This window comes from Quercus lobata, chromosome 3, assembly GCF_001633185.2.
Source record: "Quercus lobata isolate SW786 chromosome 3, ValleyOak3.0 Primary Assembly, whole genome shotgun sequence".
Classification (NCBI taxonomy): domain Eukaryota; kingdom Viridiplantae; phylum Streptophyta; class Magnoliopsida; order Fagales; family Fagaceae; genus Quercus; species Quercus lobata.
This window is the reverse complement of record NC_044906.1, coordinates 58878436-58895581: the sequence shown is the minus strand read 5'-3', so window position 1 is coordinate 58895581 and position 17146 is coordinate 58878436. Positions and strand designations below refer to the sequence as shown.

At 43.9% G+C, this 17146-nt stretch overlaps 3 protein-coding genes across 3 annotated transcripts; 2 read left to right on the top strand and 1 right to left on the bottom strand.

Moving 5' to 3' along the window:
- The first annotated feature begins 1973 nt into the window (after window positions 1-1973).
- On the top strand, window positions 1974-3997 carry LOC115981163. The gene is made up of 2 exons (XM_031103336.1): window positions 1974-2498; window positions 3227-3997. The coding sequence occupies exons 1-2, from the start codon at window positions 1974-1976 to the stop codon at window positions 3995-3997; spliced, it is 1296 nt and encodes a 431-aa protein (XP_030959196.1).
- An 870-nt stretch (window positions 3998-4867) lies between these two features.
- On the top strand, window positions 4868-6067 carry LOC115981162. The gene has a single exon (XM_031103335.1). The coding sequence runs from the start codon at window positions 4868-4870 to the stop codon at window positions 6065-6067; it is 1200 nt and encodes a 399-aa protein (XP_030959195.1).
- A 7280-nt stretch (window positions 6068-13347) lies between these two features.
- LOC115981161 (cysteine-rich receptor-like protein kinase 3) lies at window positions 13348-16632 on the bottom strand. Its single transcript, XM_031103334.1, has 7 exons — window positions 15879-16632; window positions 15379-15489; window positions 15155-15294; window positions 14864-15074; window positions 14536-14770; window positions 13792-13936; window positions 13348-13674 (listed from the first exon to the last, which is right to left on the bottom strand). Exons 1-7 carry the CDS (start codon window positions 16630-16632, stop codon window positions 13348-13350), a joined length of 1923 nt encoding a protein of 640 aa, XP_030959194.1.
- Between the last annotated feature and the right edge of the window lie 514 nt (window positions 16633-17146).

The window sequence follows — 17146 nt, the reverse complement described above, 5'->3', positions numbered from 1 at the left end:
AGGAATTTTGGTATTCCAATTCCCAATCACAAATTCTTTTTCTATATCCCATTGGTTTGATTTTATTTGGGTTAATAATTAGTTTTTTTGCAAGTTAAAATTTAATTTTTTTAGTGATCCATTTAGATGTTAAACTATGAGATTTTACTAAATTTTGTTTATTTTTTTAATCCTTTTAGGTGGAAAAAAACAAAAGTTAGTCAAACAAAAATAATTGGATGAGTAATGTAGGGGCGGTTTTTGGGGTCCAAGCCCAGCAAGTAAGTAGTTCTGGCCCAAAAGACCCTAGACAATGAATTTGTAGAGAGCGGGTTACAAAACTAGGACTGGACGAAGTGAACGTTAGTCAATTATATGCCATGCAACAGTCTGAACATAAGAATATCTCCTTTGTCCACAGGATACTCGGTCCGAGGAGACGTATGAGTGCACCTCTTGTTATGATTAAAGACTACAGAATTCTTTCCTCTCTCTCTCTTTCTTTCTCTTCTAAACTTTTCCGATCCCTTCTTCATGGGGATTTCCTTCTCTTATATAGCCTCCTTAAATTGATAAGAACCTTACACTTGTTAACCATCTGGACCCTCACTTAAGTGTCTGTCCCATCGGACATCCACCTTATCTTTCTGTGAGTTGCATTAGCCAATGTAACACTGTTCGCCTGACTTCTTCACATTAATGCGGCTGGAAAAGTAGCTTCCTTGCATTTAATGCAGCAGTTGTGGTTGCCTCCTGGACGTCTTATCTTTTCCTCATTCTTCCTGCTTTGTGAGGCTTATCCGTATTACCCATATTTGTTTGGAATGACTCCTTATTATGGATAGGGTGCATGTTGGGCTCGTATTTGGCGCGTCCAAGGAGACACTTCTCCTCGGACGTCTCCTTTAAATAAGTTTGGACTTATTAGGGTTGGGCTAGCAGTTGTTTTGGCGGCCCATTTTCCCTTTGGTCGTAGTTGGACTCTATATAGGGCCCAAGGCCCGTTGTTTGACTTAGGAATTTTACCCTTACAAGTAACATATTTTAACTTTTGCAATTGTTTTTTCATTATTATTCTTATTATTTTATAACAATGCATATATAGAAACTTAATCCTAAGATTTTGCTAATAATTTTTATTTGATAGTCTTTTTGGTGACGAAATTGCAATTTTTGTAAATAAAATATCCTCAATAGATTATTGTGGGGGTAAAGTTCATCAGTCAACAGTGGGCCTAGGTGCCCATGTGGAGCCCAGCCATAACAGGAAGTGAGGACATGGCCAGAGGGCTTCTAGCCCAACCCTGTTGAGCCGGGCCGGGCTTGTTTAAGAGGCGTCCGAGGAGGATTGTCTCCTCGGACACGCCAAACGGGAGTCCAATTCACACTCTTAACATGGTGAAAGGTCATCCAAAATCAAAGGAAAATGCTAGACGTTCAGGGGGCAACCACAACTGCCGCATTAAATGCAAGGGAGCTACTTTTCTAGCCGCATTAATGTGGAGAGGACAGGAGAACAATATTATCTTGGCCAGTGCAACTCACAGAAAAGGGAGGAGGATGTCCTATGGGACAGGCACTCAAGTAGAGGTCCAGATGATCAACAAGTGTAGGGTCATTATCATTCGAAGGATGCTATATAAGAGAAGAAAACCCCCATGATCAGGGGATCGGAAGCTGGAGAGCAAAAAAGTAAGGAAAGGAAGAGAGAGAAAGAAAGGAACTCTGTAAACAAAACTTTGGGTACAGCCCTAAGAACTGTTATCCTAGGAAACTTAATGAAGTATTCCCACATTCAAATGGTTGCATGGCTTACTAACAATTACGTTTACTCTGTCAAGACCTAGTTCTACGTCCCATTCTCTATAAATTCATTGTTGAGGGTCCTTTGGGCCAGAATCGCTCGCTCGCTGGGCTTGGGCCCCAAAATCTGTCCCTTACAATTGGCGCCGTCTGTGGGGAGAATTTGTGTCTCGACAAGTGAACAGTAAGAAATGGAAGGATTAGGCTCGCGCCAAACCGGACATGCAGATTCTCAACGGCAGGACAATTTTTTAAATGTCGAACGAGGGAACAATCAAGACAACCAACGAGAGGGAAGCGTGAACACCTCTTACACGAGTAAAAGCCGTTCAAAGGGGAAGGATCATGCATCCCATGAGCAAAATGATCGAAAGGCTTTACGAAAAGAGATTGGCGATTTGAAGAAAAAGTTACGCCGAGCACAGCAGAAACGTCCTTCACCCGGCTCGAGCTCTAACAGTGACGAGGATAATGAATATCGGCGAAGATCAAGAACTCCTTCGAGCGAGACCTTTTCCTATGAGGAAGAGAGGCCTCGTAAACGCAGCAGCAAAAGCCCATCTTACCAAGGCCTGGCCAACGATGCCATGAGTAAGGCCCTGGATCGCATCTCCCAGTCGCCGTGTACACGTAGAATAGAGAGGACAGTGCTTCCTCGGCGGTTCTATCAACCAACGTTTGCCATATACAATGGTCAGACCGACTCAGTGGAGCATGTGAGCCAATTCAATCAAAGGATGGCCGTCCACACCAGGGATGAGGCGTTAATGTGTAGGATATTCCCATCTAACTTGGGACCCATGGCGATGAGATGGTTCGATTCCCTCCAGCCGAATTCCATAGATTCCTTTAAACAGCTGACGCAGGCTTTTGGTTCCCGTTTCATCACCAGCACTAGAGTCCCTCGGCCCCTCGATTCCCTCCTATCTTTGTCCATGCGGGAAGGAGAGACGCTGAAGGCCTACTCGGATAGATACTGGGAAGTGTATAACAAGATCGAAGGGAAATATGATGACGTCACCATCAGTACGTTCAAAAGGGGGTTGCCAACAGAACATGGCTTAAGAAAGTCTCTCACTGGAAAGCCAGTCACCAGCGTGCGCTAACTCTTGGACAGAATCGACAAGTACAAAAGGGTCGAGGAGGATCAGCAGATGGGAAAAGGTAAAGCGAAGGTCGTCCCTCAGGAGAGGAGGGACTTCAGGTCGAAACGATTTAACAGCAGTAACAGACCGAGAAGGGACTATATAGAGCAGTCCGGATCTACTGGGGCTCAGGCAGTCCATACTGTGTTCCAAGAACCTCTTCACAAGATCCTAGAGAAGGTGAAGTATGAGCCTTTCTTCCAGTGGCCGAACAAGATGGCTGACGACCCTTTGAAGCGTAATCAGAACCTGTATTACGCATACCATCAGGAGTAAGGTCACACTACTGATGATTGCAGGAACCTGAGAACTATTTAGACCAGCTCGTCCTAGAAGGGAAGCTGAGACATCTGCTGCATCGCTCTGAAGGATGGCAAGAACCATCAAACAATGAAACCAGACAAAGTACGTTGAGGCCACCCATTGGCACAATTAATGTCATTCTCGCCGCACCTGGAAGGACAGGCTCTGTCCCCTTCAGGGTAATGTCAGTGAGCAGTTTCCCGACTAAGCCAGATGACAGGGAATCCAAGAGGGCTAGAATGAGCGCCACGCCATTAATCGGGTTTACGGAGGAAGACAAACAAGGAACTATCCAACCCCACGATGATGCCTTAGTCGTTACGCTCAGAATAGGAGGTTATGACGTGAAAATGGTGTCAGTTGATCAAGGCAGCGCAGTGGAGATAATGTACCCTGATTTGTATAAGGGACTGAACTTGAAGCAGGAAGACCTGTCGCCATACGATTCTCCCCTGGTTAGCTTTGAAGGAAAGGTTGTCATCCCGAGAGGCATGATTAGGTTGCCTGTGCAAACAGACTCAGATGTGGTAGAAGTGAACTTCATTGTCGTAGATGCATACTCCCCTTACACAGCCATCGTGGCCCGGCCATGGCTTCATGCACTAGGGGCTGTGTTGTCAACCTTGCACCAAAAGGTGAAATATCCGTCAGGAGGTCAGATCAAAGAGATAATAGGGAACCAGGGAGTAGCTAGGCAATGCATGGTGTCAGCAATCTTGCGACAGCAGAATTGCATAACTTCCACTTCGGCCGAGAACGGCTTATAACAATTAATGACTGCGGTCCCAACTGCGGGCAGTGAAGGACCAGCCATGGAGGTGAACTGTGAGGAGTTGGAGAAAGTACTTATCGGATCTGACCATGAGAGGTTTTTTCAAATTGGTTCGGAATTGCCACCCCAAGAGAAGTCAGCACTGACTGCTTTCTTCTGACAGAATATAGACGTGTTTGCTTGGGACCCCTATGAGGCCCCCGGGGTCGACCCAGATTTCATCTGCCACCGCCTTAATTTGTACCCGGCCATAACACCTAAGAGGCAAGCTCCTCGACGACCGTCGAAAAAACATACCGACGCCGTGATAGAAGATGTCACAAGATTAAAGAAAGCAGGGGCTATCAAAGAGGTTTTCTATTCCGAGTGGTTAGCCAACACGGTAGTGGTGAGGAAGAAGAGCGGGAAATGGCGGGTCTGCGTAGACTTCACCGACCTAAACAAGGCGTGCTCAAAGGATCCCTTCCCTATGCCCCGGATAGACCGGTTGGTAGATTCGACTGTCGGACATCCTAGAATGAGTTTTCTAGACGCTTTTCAGGGCTACCACCAGATACCCTTGGCCGCCGAAGACCAGGAGAAGACTGCTTTTGTCACCCCAGTTGGGAATTATCATTATAAAGTGATGCCCTTCGGCCTAAAAAATGCCGGGTCAACCTATCAAAGGATGATGACCAAGATGTTTGAGCAGCAGATGGGTAAAAACATTGAAGTGTACATAGACGACATGGTGGTTAAAAGTAAGTTGGCTCCCAACCATATTGATGATCTTGGCAACGTTTTTCAGATATTAAGAAAGTATAAGCTACGACTGAACGCAACCAAATGTTCATTTGGAGTGGGATCTGGAAAATTCTTGGGCTATATGGTGACTCACAGAGGCATTGAGGCTAACCCCGTTCAAATAAGAGCCATCCATAACTTGCAGCCTCCTCGGAACCCTAAAGAAGTCCAGAAGCTTACTGGTATGATAGCAGCTTTAAACCGTTTCATCTCGCGCTCAGCAGATAGATGCAAGCCATTTTTTCTCCTATTACACAAGTGGAAAGGATTTGAGTGGGATGAGGAATGCGCTATGGCTTTCCAACAGCTAAAGGAATACCTCGCCCATCTGCCGATTATGTCCAGTCCCGAGGCCGACGAGGTTTTGTTTGCCTACATAGCAGTGGCCCCACATGCAGTAAGCTTGGTGCTAATCCGAGAAGACAACGGCACACAGCGACCAGTCTATTACGTTAGCAAATCACTGCAGGAGGCAGAAACCCGTTACCTTCCCCTCGAAAAGGCTATCCTGGCCATCGTACAGGCCATAAGAAAGCTGCCCCACTACTTTCAAGCACACACTGTTGTGGTGTTAACTCAACTCCCCTTAAAGTCCATCCTGCGCAGCGCCGATTACACAAGTAGAATTGCAAAATGGGGAACTATTTTGGGCGCCTTTGACATTAGATACATGCCTCGCACCGCTGTAAAGGGCCAGGTCCTCGCCGACCTAGTGGCAGAAGGAAAGGAAGTGTCAGTCTTACTGGGGGCTGGCGAGCGTGTGAGCAGCACAGTTTCCCCGCGTGGACTCACTTGGTGGAAAGCATACATTGATGGCGCATCGAACCAAAGAGGCTCAGGGTTAGGACTTGTCCTGCTCTCACCTGAAGGGATAACCATAGAGAAGTCATTGAGACTCGGTTTTTCAGCCACAAATAACAAAGCCGAATATGAGGCGCTATTGGAGGGAATGGGAATGATCCGGAAAATGGGGAGGAAATCCATAGACGTGTTCTCGGATTCAAAACTTATTGTGGGGCAGGTAAATGGAGACATGGAGGCAAAGGACGAAAGAATGCAAGAGTATCTAGTTTGGGTTAAGCACCTGCAGAACCAATTTCATCATTTCCGCTTGACGCACGTACCTAGAAGTGGGAACACTCATGCTGATTCTCTCGCGACGTTGGCTACCTCCTCGGCTCAACCCCTACCTCGAGTCATTCTGGTAGAAGAGGTCCTCCATCCACCAAAAGAAAAGGCCAATGGGATTGGAATACATAACATCAGGGCAGGACTGAGCTAGATGGACCCTATCGTTCTGTACTTAAAGCATGACACCTTGCCAGACGATAAGGTTGAGGCTGGTAAAATCAGGAGAAAAGCTACTCGATTCTGGTTATCGGAGGACTCCAAGCTTTACAAACGCTCGTTCTTAGGGCCGTATTTGCTATGTGTGCACCCAGAGGCTGCAGAACTCATCCTGGAAGAGTTACACGAAGGAATTTGCGGAAGTCACACAGGGGGTAGGTCTTTGTCTCACAGAGCCTTAACGCTGGGTTATTGGTGACCGAGCATGCATAAGGAAGCCCCGGAGTATGTAAAGAAGTGCGACCAATGCCAGAGATTCGCTCCGAGCATACACCAGCTTGGTGGAAAGCTAAACCCATTGTCCAGTCCCTGGCCATTTGCGCAATGGGGCCTAGATATACTTGGTCCGTTCCCCAAAGCAACAGGGAACATAAAATTTCTTCTCGTCGGCACCGACTACTTCACCAAATGGGTGGAGGCTGAGGCGCTGGCAAACATTAGGGACGTCGATGTCAAGAAGTTTCTCTGGAAAAATATAGTCACCAGGTTTGGCACCCCGCACACCCTGGTGTCGGACAACGGGCTCCAATTTGACAGCAAAGCCTTCAGAAGGTACTGCAATGAGCTGGGAATTGTTAACCGGTACTCCACGCCAACTTACTCCCAGAGTAATGGACAAGCAGAAGCCGTCAACAAGACCATAATGAACGGACTGAAAAAGAGACTAGATGACGCAAAGGGAAGATGGGTAGAGGAGTTAGCCCATGTCTTGTGGACATACCGCACCACGCCTCGTAGGTCCACAGGGGAAACCCCTTTTTCAATGACCTATGGGGCCGAGGCTGTCATTCCACTGGAGGTGAACTTCCCAACCCAGAGGACAACCACCTTCTGCCCCGCTACCAATAACAAGCTTCTGGAAAAGAGCTTGGACCTCATCGACGAAAGAAGGGAGGGCGCGATGGTCCACTTAGCTAACTATCAGCAGAAGCTCAAGCAAGGTTACGACGCCAAGGTGAAGTCCAGACCATTAGCGCCTGGGGATCTAGTACTGAGGAAGGTCTTAGGCACTGCGAGGAACCCCGCATGGGGAAAGCTCGAACCAAATTGGGAGGGACCGTACCGCATCACTTCTGTAGCCGGCATAGGAGCCTACTTTTTGGAAGACTTAGACAAACATGTAGTGCCACGCCCTTGGAATGTAAACAACCTGAAAAGGTACTGTTATTAATGAAAGATATAATTTTTAAATGCCGTGTTACTGTCCAGTTACTTACGTAAGTGTTAAACAGAACCCAAGTCCTGCATGGCTTCTCGGCCGCAGACTTAGGGGAAATTAACCGCAAATTGGTTCTCACGAAGTGTTAAACAGAACCCAAGTCCTGCATGGCTCCTCGGCCACAGACTTGGGGGAAATTAACCGCGATACTATTCTCACCAAGAGTTAAACAGAACCCAAGTTCTACATGGCTTCTCGGCCACAGACTTGGGGGAAATTAACCGCAAAATGGTTCTCACGAAGTGTTAAACAGAACCCAAGTCCTGCATGGCTCCTCGGCTACAGACTTAGGGGAAATTAACCGCGATACTATTCTCACCAAGAGTTAAACAGAACCCAAGTCCTGCATGGCTTCCCAGCCACAAACTTGGGGAAAATTAACCGCAAAATGATTCTCACGAAGTTCTAAACAGAACTCAAGTCCTGCATGGCTTCTCGGCCACAAACTTGGGGGAAATTAACAATTGAGCTATTCTTACCAAGTGTTAAACAGAACCCAAATCCTGCATGGCTCCCTAGACCACAGACTTGGGGAAATTAACAATTAAGCTATTCTTGCCAAGTGTTAAACAGAACCCAAGTCCTGCATGGCTCCTCGGCCACAGACTTGGGGGAAATTAACCGCGGTGCAGTTCTCGCTAAGTGTTAAACAGAACCCAAGTCCTGCATGGCTCCCTGGACCACAGACTTGGGGGAAATTAACAATTAAGCTATTCTTGCCAAGTGTTAAACAGAACCCAAGTCCTGCATGGCTCCTCGGCCACAGACTTGGGGGAAATTAATTGCGGTGCAGTTCTCGCTAAGTGTTAAACAGAACCCAAGTCCTGCATGGCTCCCTGGACCACAGACTTGGGGGAAATTAACAATTAAGCTATTCTTGCCAAGTGTTAAACAGAACCCAAGTCTTGCATGGCTCCTCGGCCACAGACTTGGGGGAAATTAACCGCTGTGCAGTTCTCCCTAAGTGTTAAATAGGGCCCAAATCCTGTCTGGCTCTTCGGACCAGGGACTTGGAGAAAATAAGGTTCGTAGCCAGTGCGCCTAACTATTAACTATCGTTCTATTCACGTATTCATTCACTTACACTCGGTTGTCAACAGTTAGTGATGGAATAGACATCCATTCATGATGAAAACAAAAAAAGAAGAAGACAGTAATATTTGAAAGAAAATAACCTTTATCATTAAAATCCAAAAGTAGTTCTGTTTACAAACACTGGCAAGGCAAAACAAAACAAAATATAAAAGATGAGACAAATAAATCTTACACTAGTCTCCTAAGAGCCTTGAGCAGGAGTGGGCTGACCATTAGCTGCTTGGGTCCCCGGGGCAACCTCCTTGGCCTGTGCGACGATCTCGTTGATGGATAGGCTGTCCTCGGGTGGCTTGTCCTGCGCGGCCTGCTCATTGCCCCCAGCCTCGAGAATAAAGGAGTCTGTTGGAAGAGGCTCTTTGGAGGCATCCTCGTTAGGAATTTCGCGTACATCCTCTGGGAAGAAGATGTTCTTAGCCTTCCTGAGATCAGAATCCACTGGGACAGCTGCCCGATCCAGGGCTACACCCCAGGACGTGGTGATGTATTCCCTGCAGACAATGGCTACCTCCTCGGCCAGCCTAGCCTCATTATCATGAACTCCACGCTCATATGAGGCCGCCACAGCCTTCTTAGCAGCTTCCCTGGCCAAGTGGGCTTCCTCCTTGGTCCTTGCAAGCTCAGCCTTGAGCGTGGAGACCGCCTGCTGCTCCGCCGTAAGTTTCTCCTCAGATTGGCGGAGCTTTATGCGCAGATCATCAGCTTGCTTTTCGGCATTCTTAAGGCTGGCCTCCGCGCTCGCATGAGCCTTCTTCACCTCCTTTATTTCTTTATCCTGACGATCAAAATCCTGTTTGAGATCGCCAGCAGCCTTCTCGGCGGCATAGCGGGACTGAGCCTCCCTATGTAAGTCCTCGCGAGCCTTCTTAGCCCATTCCTCCGCAACAAAAATTTGTTGAGTGACCTGCGCTCGGAAGTAAATAAAAACCCTATTAAAACTTGACGATAATAGGGTGCACAATATAGGGACGAGATAGAAGATTCCACCTACCATGGCCATGTCCCTCTTCAATGACATGAAAAGTTCTGGCTAACGAGTCTTTCTGAGCCCCTCCATATCACGAGGCAAGAGAAGAGGTTGCTGCAGGGCCTCAGCCAAGTATGATGCCTGCTCTCGTTGGGATTCCCATAGGGTCGCATCCCAGGGGATCGGGGCGCCGTCCAATTCGATCCGTGGCGACCATGTTTGTTGTTCCCTACGAGTGGCTGCCTCGTCTCGGGTATCAGTGGACCTAGTCCTCTTCTCTCGGGGCTCTTTCGTCTCCTTGCCCTTCTTCTAAGGCCTGGCCTTCTCACGGCCAATCTCTCCCTCCTCCGTTTCTTCTACCTGCCTTTTTCGCCTTAAGTTAGGCATAGGTTGCAGAGCTGCGTCTGACGAGGGGGGAGGGAGAGGAGGAGCAGGAGCCTTAGTGGCAGCTTATTCCTTCGAGACATCCTTAGAGGACTGCCCCTTGCTCTTGTTGGATAGAAGGCCCCTGAGGCTAGTCCTCGGCTTCAAGTCCATTCCTTCTTCTTCAATTTCTTCGCTGGTATCAACTTGTGCGATGATTAAACCAGTATCAGGAGCCGCTGAGGCACGGTCTAAATCGGCGTCGGAGTCCGAGAGCTCTACTACCCTGGCCGACGCCTCTCCTTCCTCGGTAAATTGGAACTGGTCTATTTGTTCCTCTAAGGATGAATGCGAAGAACCAGCCTCTTCCTCCGGGATAACCACTGCGGGAAAGACGCGTTGGGGAGGCAGCTGAATAGGGGGTAAGTCTGTTGAAGCAAGGAACCCCGGTATGGATACGTCAATGCGTGCCAATCTTGGACTGCCAGCCCTTTTAGCTTGGCCGGGGTCTACCAAGGATCAATTAAGGGGAACGTAGTCCAAAATCAAAGGAGCCGACCGTAATTGTCTGTCCTCGCTCACGAAAATCTCAGATCTCAGGAGGTAATTTAGAGCCGGGACGTTGACCAAGCTCAGTGGAGGGGATGTTCGCTCCTTGTCTGCAAAGGCCGTTAAAGGGTTTGTGTTAGTCCGAGGAGGCATGCAACCAAACCAACAAGTTTAAAATAGAAAGAAAAAGAAAGAAAGAAAGAAAAAAGGGAGGAGGGCTCAAAACTAAGGTCCTCCCCACGGAATCTAGTCCTGTGACACCCCACCTGGCGTTCTCGCCCTAATTGGACAGTGAATGCCGTCATGCCATGGTCCGGAGACGATCAGATGGTCTTCCTTCAAGCCTTTACTGGACTTGGGAAGGCAAGATATCAATCTCACTTCGTCAGTCCTGGACTTTAGGTAGTATGAGTTGCCGAGCTTATGGCATTCATAGAGATGAACCACGTCGTGCCATGAAAGGCCGAGGTTCATCTGGTTGTTTAAGGCGTCGGCGCACCCCAGGATACGGAACAGGTTAGCGGTACACTGATGGAGGGCCAATCTATGACTACGTAGGTAGTCCCTAGTTATTCTCCCCATTGGAATCGTCATTCCTCCTTCCACGAAGGCTATCATTGGAATTGCGACCTCCCCTGTTCTCCTCTTGAATAAAATTTCCTCTTGGTGGCAATACTCTAGGCCTACCTCAGGAGGAATACGATACTTCGCCCTGAAACCCGCCATACCGGACGGAGAGTCTACCATTTTTTCAAGCCTACCCATTCCCCCTAATCCTAGACAACACGAAGGGAGTTTGCCTAAAGAAGAGTAACAGAGAAGGAGAAGGTAAATCGCGCGCACTTATGGGAAAGGAACTCGGCGGAGTCTTCAAGAGAATGACGGCGAAGGTAAGAGCGTGCTGAAGGAGAAGGCGCTGAGACATTCTGAATACTGGAGCGTTCGTCAAAAGTAAGGAACGGACGCCTTTAAAACCTTATATACTCAGAGGCAGTTGAACAGACATGCTCCCGCCCAGAGCAAATGGTATAATGTCCACCGTTGATCTGATCTCCAGCCGTTGGATTGGCAGAGCGTAAAGCTCCAAAAGCTGCAATTAATCCCCCTCGGGTCATTAAATGCCTGCAGCATTAATGAGGCACGTGAGGGCACACCCCTACACAGGTGAAGTGGGGATCCACAGCAAACTATCCAGTAGGTATCAAAATCCTGCCTTTCCTCCTCGGATCAAGAAGAAATAGTCGGAATTTTGAGGGGCTATCGTAGGGGTAAAGTTCATCAGTCAACAGTGGGTCTTGGTGCCCATGCGGAGCCCAGCCATAACAGGAAGTGAGGACATGGCCAGAGGGCTGCCAGCCTAACCTTATTGGGCCGGGCCGGGCTTGTTTAAGAGGCGTCCGAGGAGGATTGTCTCCTCGGACGCGCCAAACGGGAGTCCAATTCACACTCTTAACATGGTGAAAGGTCATCCAAAATCAAAGGAAAATGCTAGACGTTCAGGGGGCAACCACAACTGCCGCATTAAATGCAAGGGAGCTACTTTTCCAACCGCATTAATGTGGAGAGGACAGGAGAACAGTATTATCTTGGCCAGTGCAACTCACAAAAAAGGGAGGAGGATGTCCTATGGGACAGGCACTCAAGTAGAGGCCCAGATGATCAACAAGTGTAGGGTCATTATCATTCAAAGGATGCTATATAAGAGAAGAAAACCCCATGATCAGGGGATCGGAAGCTGGAGAGCAAAAAAGTAAGGAAAGGAAGAGAGAGAAAGAAAGGAACTCTATAAACAAAACTTTGGGTACAGTCCTAAGAACTGTTATCCCAGGAAACTTAATGAAGTATTCCCACGTTCAAATGGTTGCATGGCTTACTAACAATTACGTTTACTCTGTCAAGACCTAGTTCTACGTCCCACTCTCTATAAATTCATTGTTGAGGGTCCTTTGGGCCAGAATCGCTCGCTCGTTGGGCTTGGGCCTCAAAATCTGTCCCTTACAATTATCAATAACAAATTTATTTCCTAATTGGTCCAATTATATTTTTAAGTTTTATTAATTTTTTAGTTGCATTTTTTGGTGTTTTGGATTTTAGAGTAGAACAAAATAGGTTTAAGAAAGTTTGTTTAAAATTAAAAGAATATTTTCCAAATTTTGCATACTTTTTAATGATACTCAAAATGTAATAAATAAATTTTATTAAAAGATGAACATTTTTGATAACTTGCCTTTTGAATTCGTGAGAAAAATTGTATTGTTTTCATTTTGGTACTACATAAGTAATATATATATATATATATATATTACATTTTTTATTGTTCCTATAATATATGAAAATACGATAATGAAACACATTAATTTTTATTAAATTAATCCAAATTGCAAAAAATAGATTTAATGAGACGACCCTAAAAAAATTATCACGCACAACGAGCAGTTTTAGGGCTTATTATTTATAAATTTCTACAAAAATTGTACTTTATAACTTTAAACTATACCCTATATTACACTTTGCACTATAAACTTTTTGAAGCATGTATTGTACTCTAAACTATGACTATTGTTACACTTTGCATCTTGACACTAAGTTTGCTGTTAACTTGGACGGAAATTCAAAATTTTGGGTGCAAAGTGTAATCAAGATTATAGTTTAAGATGGAAAAATGTAATTTATCTTTTGTTTTTAAAAGATTAAGAAGATAGAAAATTAGGTATTTTCACATAATGCCATATTTTTCCATCCAGATTAACAAGAAAGTAGATGTTTGGGTGCAAAGTTTAATAATGATCACAGTTTATGGTACAAAACGTGCATTTGAAAAGTTTATAATGCAAAATGTAATCGGTGTATAGTTCAAGGTGGCAAAATATAATTTTCCCTTAATTTCCTATCAACTGAATATATGTACACACCCACAAAACATACAGTCAACTAATTCAATGTCAATTTGGGGCATCATAATTACAATATGTATCTCTAGCAAAAATGAGCATCGACGATACTAAAAATGACAATATTAAACATTTTAAATAGATATAGTTATAGAATGTATAAAATGCATTTTAGAGTGATTGCCGGACAAAGGCTGAGAATTGCAAGTTCTAGATGGTACATATTGACGGAGTTCTGCCCTACTGGAATTGAGAAATGGTGGATGTGTTGGCTGTGGAATTTCATGATGATCAGATAACATTTTCACTACCGTTGACATTGATGGCCGCAGTTCTGCAGAGGCTTGTACACATAGTAGCCCAATTTGAAGTAATCGAGATGCCTCCTCTCCTTGGAACTGACCCTCTAAGGCTGGATCAACAGCTTCACATATCCTACCTATTCCATAAAGGTTCCAAACCTTTAAAAAAGATGAAAAGTAAGAAGGTTTTGTTAGGTTTTCTCACATGAAATTAGAGGAGAATTATTTGTCATTGAAGCCTAAATTAGCAGAAATGCCAAAGGAAAAAAGATTTACCATTTGTAGGATGGTATATGAATATTGAGAGAAGGTATTGTTCCTCTTTCCAGATACAACTTCAATTACAAGAACCCCAAAACTGTAAACGTCTGCCTTCTCAGTCAATTTGCCACGAAGAACATACTCTGGGGCCATGTAACCTCTACAAATACAAATATGGTTAATGCCAAATAAGAGATGTATATGTAAGCAGAGATATTACACTGTATACTGCAAAGCTGTAAGGGTGGAATGTCAATGTGTGAATAGAACAAAAAGAAAAGGAATTGATACTTTACTAGTATTGTCTTTTTCCCTGTGGTGATAATTTCCAATTAACAATAAGGACTTGAAAATAATACTAAAATTTATCCTAGAAAAACTGATGTTTCTTAGTATGTACCTAACATAAAATTATATAACACAATGAACAATTACATGTTTATAATGAGAATATCAACTTTGGATCAACCTTCCCCTGATTCAATACATTATATTAAACACTTCGTAACAATGGCACCAAGAGAGTAGTTAACTAACACAGTTTGGAGGGGTTCATCTAAATATTCTTTAAAATGCACTGAGACATTGTGTAATGATGAAATATCTGTTAATGTTACTTAAAAGAAATAACTAGGATAAACCTTGAACTTGAAATACCAAGACACAAGAATTTTTCCCGCATGAAGAGGACATTAATCACAGGAATGATAAAGGATATTATGGACCAAGGAAGATAACCAAAGATGGTCTTGCACTTACAATGTGCCAGCAATGCCAGTGCTGAGGTGTGTCTTATCTTCTGGAAATAATCTAGCGAGTCCAAAATCTGCAATCTTTGCTGTGAAGTCCTCTTCAAGCAGTATATTGCTTAATTTAATGTCTCTATGAATGATTCTCGTTTCTAGTTCCTCGTGGAGATAGGCCAAGCCCTCAGCCGTACCCAATATGATCTTATACCTCACCTCCCACCTTAGCAGCTGAAACTTCCTTTTAGCTGAACCAAATGAAGTGACATATGTAAGTTCATAAGTTAAATGAGAAAGGGTTATCTTCTAACATAAATAGTAATTCAAGATTAAATCACAACCAGAAAAGTAATCATGGAGGCTTCGATTTGGCACATATTCATAAACAAGAAGGCTTTCAGGGCCTGCAATACTGCATCCCAACAACTTTACAAGATTTGTGTGATGGATGTCGCTGATCAAATTGACTTCATTGAAGAAATGATCCACCCATTGTGTGGTATTGAAGAAAAGCCTCTTAATGGCAACAACCTGCCCATCAGGCAAAACTCCCTAGTTTGACACAAAGAAATGTACCTAGTTAATTTCATTTGCAAATATTAAAAATGTTAAAAAAGTAGACTTGAAATTACCTTGAAAACAGAACCAGATCCTCCTTGTCCCAGCTTATTGGAATTGTGAAAGTAATTTGTGGCCTTTTCTAGAACTTCATACTTATAATTGAGTTTGGACTTGTTCACTGTGGCCAACATAGCGCCCAGTTGCTTTCTCTCTGAAACAAATATCAAGTCAAGCTATCTATTAAGTCCAGAGTCTAGACAAAGTGTTTTAAATTCTAAGATATCAAAATAGGTACCTCTCCTTCTCTTTAGTACATTCTTCCTCACAATGAACACAACCGTTGCAATAACCAGCAAAAGAGCCAAAGCAGTCGATGTTGCAGTCAAAGCTATAGCTAGCTTGCTTCCTAACATAGATTAACATGTTATTCCGTGAGACCGTGGCCATCGTTAGTCAAAATAGAAGTCAAGAATTAGTACACCAAATTATATAATTAAATAATCATTGATGTTGGTGAGATTTTTAGTACTATGAAAAATTTTTACCCAAAAAACAGAGCATTAGAATTTATCCTTTGATGGCATAAAATTAGACAATGTAGGCTAATTCAAATCCCAGTTTTTAGTCATTTTGTGCTGCAGTGGAAATGGAATAGAATCTTAATTGAAATTTATAAACAACTAAAAAGGACAGTAATTCAAGGCTTCCACGATGGAAAAACACTAATATCCCATTTGATTCGATGGAGGAAAGACAACAAAAAAAAAAAAAAAAATTCATTGGAGCCAAACTCACCTTGATTACTGTTTATAACAGACTGAGTCGAATTGGAATAGAAGTTTTTTGTTGAATATTTCAAATAACAACCAGCGTTCAAGACCTTTCCTTCTTCTTTTGGAGTACATGAACTAATTTTAGTAACCGCATTGGCCAAGCAGTCCTCACAAGCAGTACCATTCACAAATTCCCAACACTGAGCCAATCCATAAACCGTGACATTTTCATTGGTCACAAACCCCACTGAAAACCCATCAGACTTAGGTGATTCTACTCTTAGATTCATCACTAACTGATCGACATTAGCGCTAAAAACAGAACCCTTCCCAACAAACTCTTGGGCTCCACACACGGTCTTGTCTTCCACACTCAAAGTCTCATTGAAGAAAGGGTAATCATCGTACCTTAGATAACAGCCATCATGGAAAAGCCTGCCACCACTAGTGGCTTTATGAACTGGAAAACACCCGAAGATCTGAGTCTGGCACTGAGCAAAGCAAAGATCACAGTCTGTATTATTTAGATCTTTCATGCACTCACCAAAAGCATAAACTGTGGTATTACCAGTCCCGTTCACAACAGCTGCGTATCTTTTAGTGGCAATCAAAGGGGTCATTGTTTCCATGGCCGCAAAAAAGTTTCTTTTGAAGGTATCGCGCTGTGGTAAGGAAGTTTTGTTAGAGCATATTAGAGCAGGGTCTGTGGCTCTTGGGTCGGAAGGACAAGGATTTACAAACAAACATAAGGCCAGGAGGAGGAGTAGATAATTCATTGAAGATGGATACAAAGATGAACTACAGACTTCAAAGAAAGCTCTAAAAATCTTAAAATGGTAGTTGTGATGCAAGACACAATGTTATTGTAGGTGATAATAGAATATTAAAACTATTTTGGTATGGTGTTGCGCGCTGTGGTGTTTTATTGAGTTCTTCTAGGTGATAACAGAATTTTAAAACATTTTTCCAAAATTCACCATAACTTAAAATAAAAATGGTTAAATCTTGTTATATACTCGTCAATGCACACGATTCGTGTACACTCATTGAAATCATGTTTTAAAAATACAATTTCAATAAGTGCATGTGTGCAAATTGTGAACAATAGTGAACGTATGATAATCATTAATTAAAGAGAAATGTTACATTTATAACATTTTCACAACAAATCATAAGTGGTTAGTTGCTATTTAGTTATAATTTGAATCAACCACTGTAATAACTTTTGCCCTATTAATTACAACTCGTAACAACTAGACACTTAAGATTTGTTTTGAAAATATTATAGAC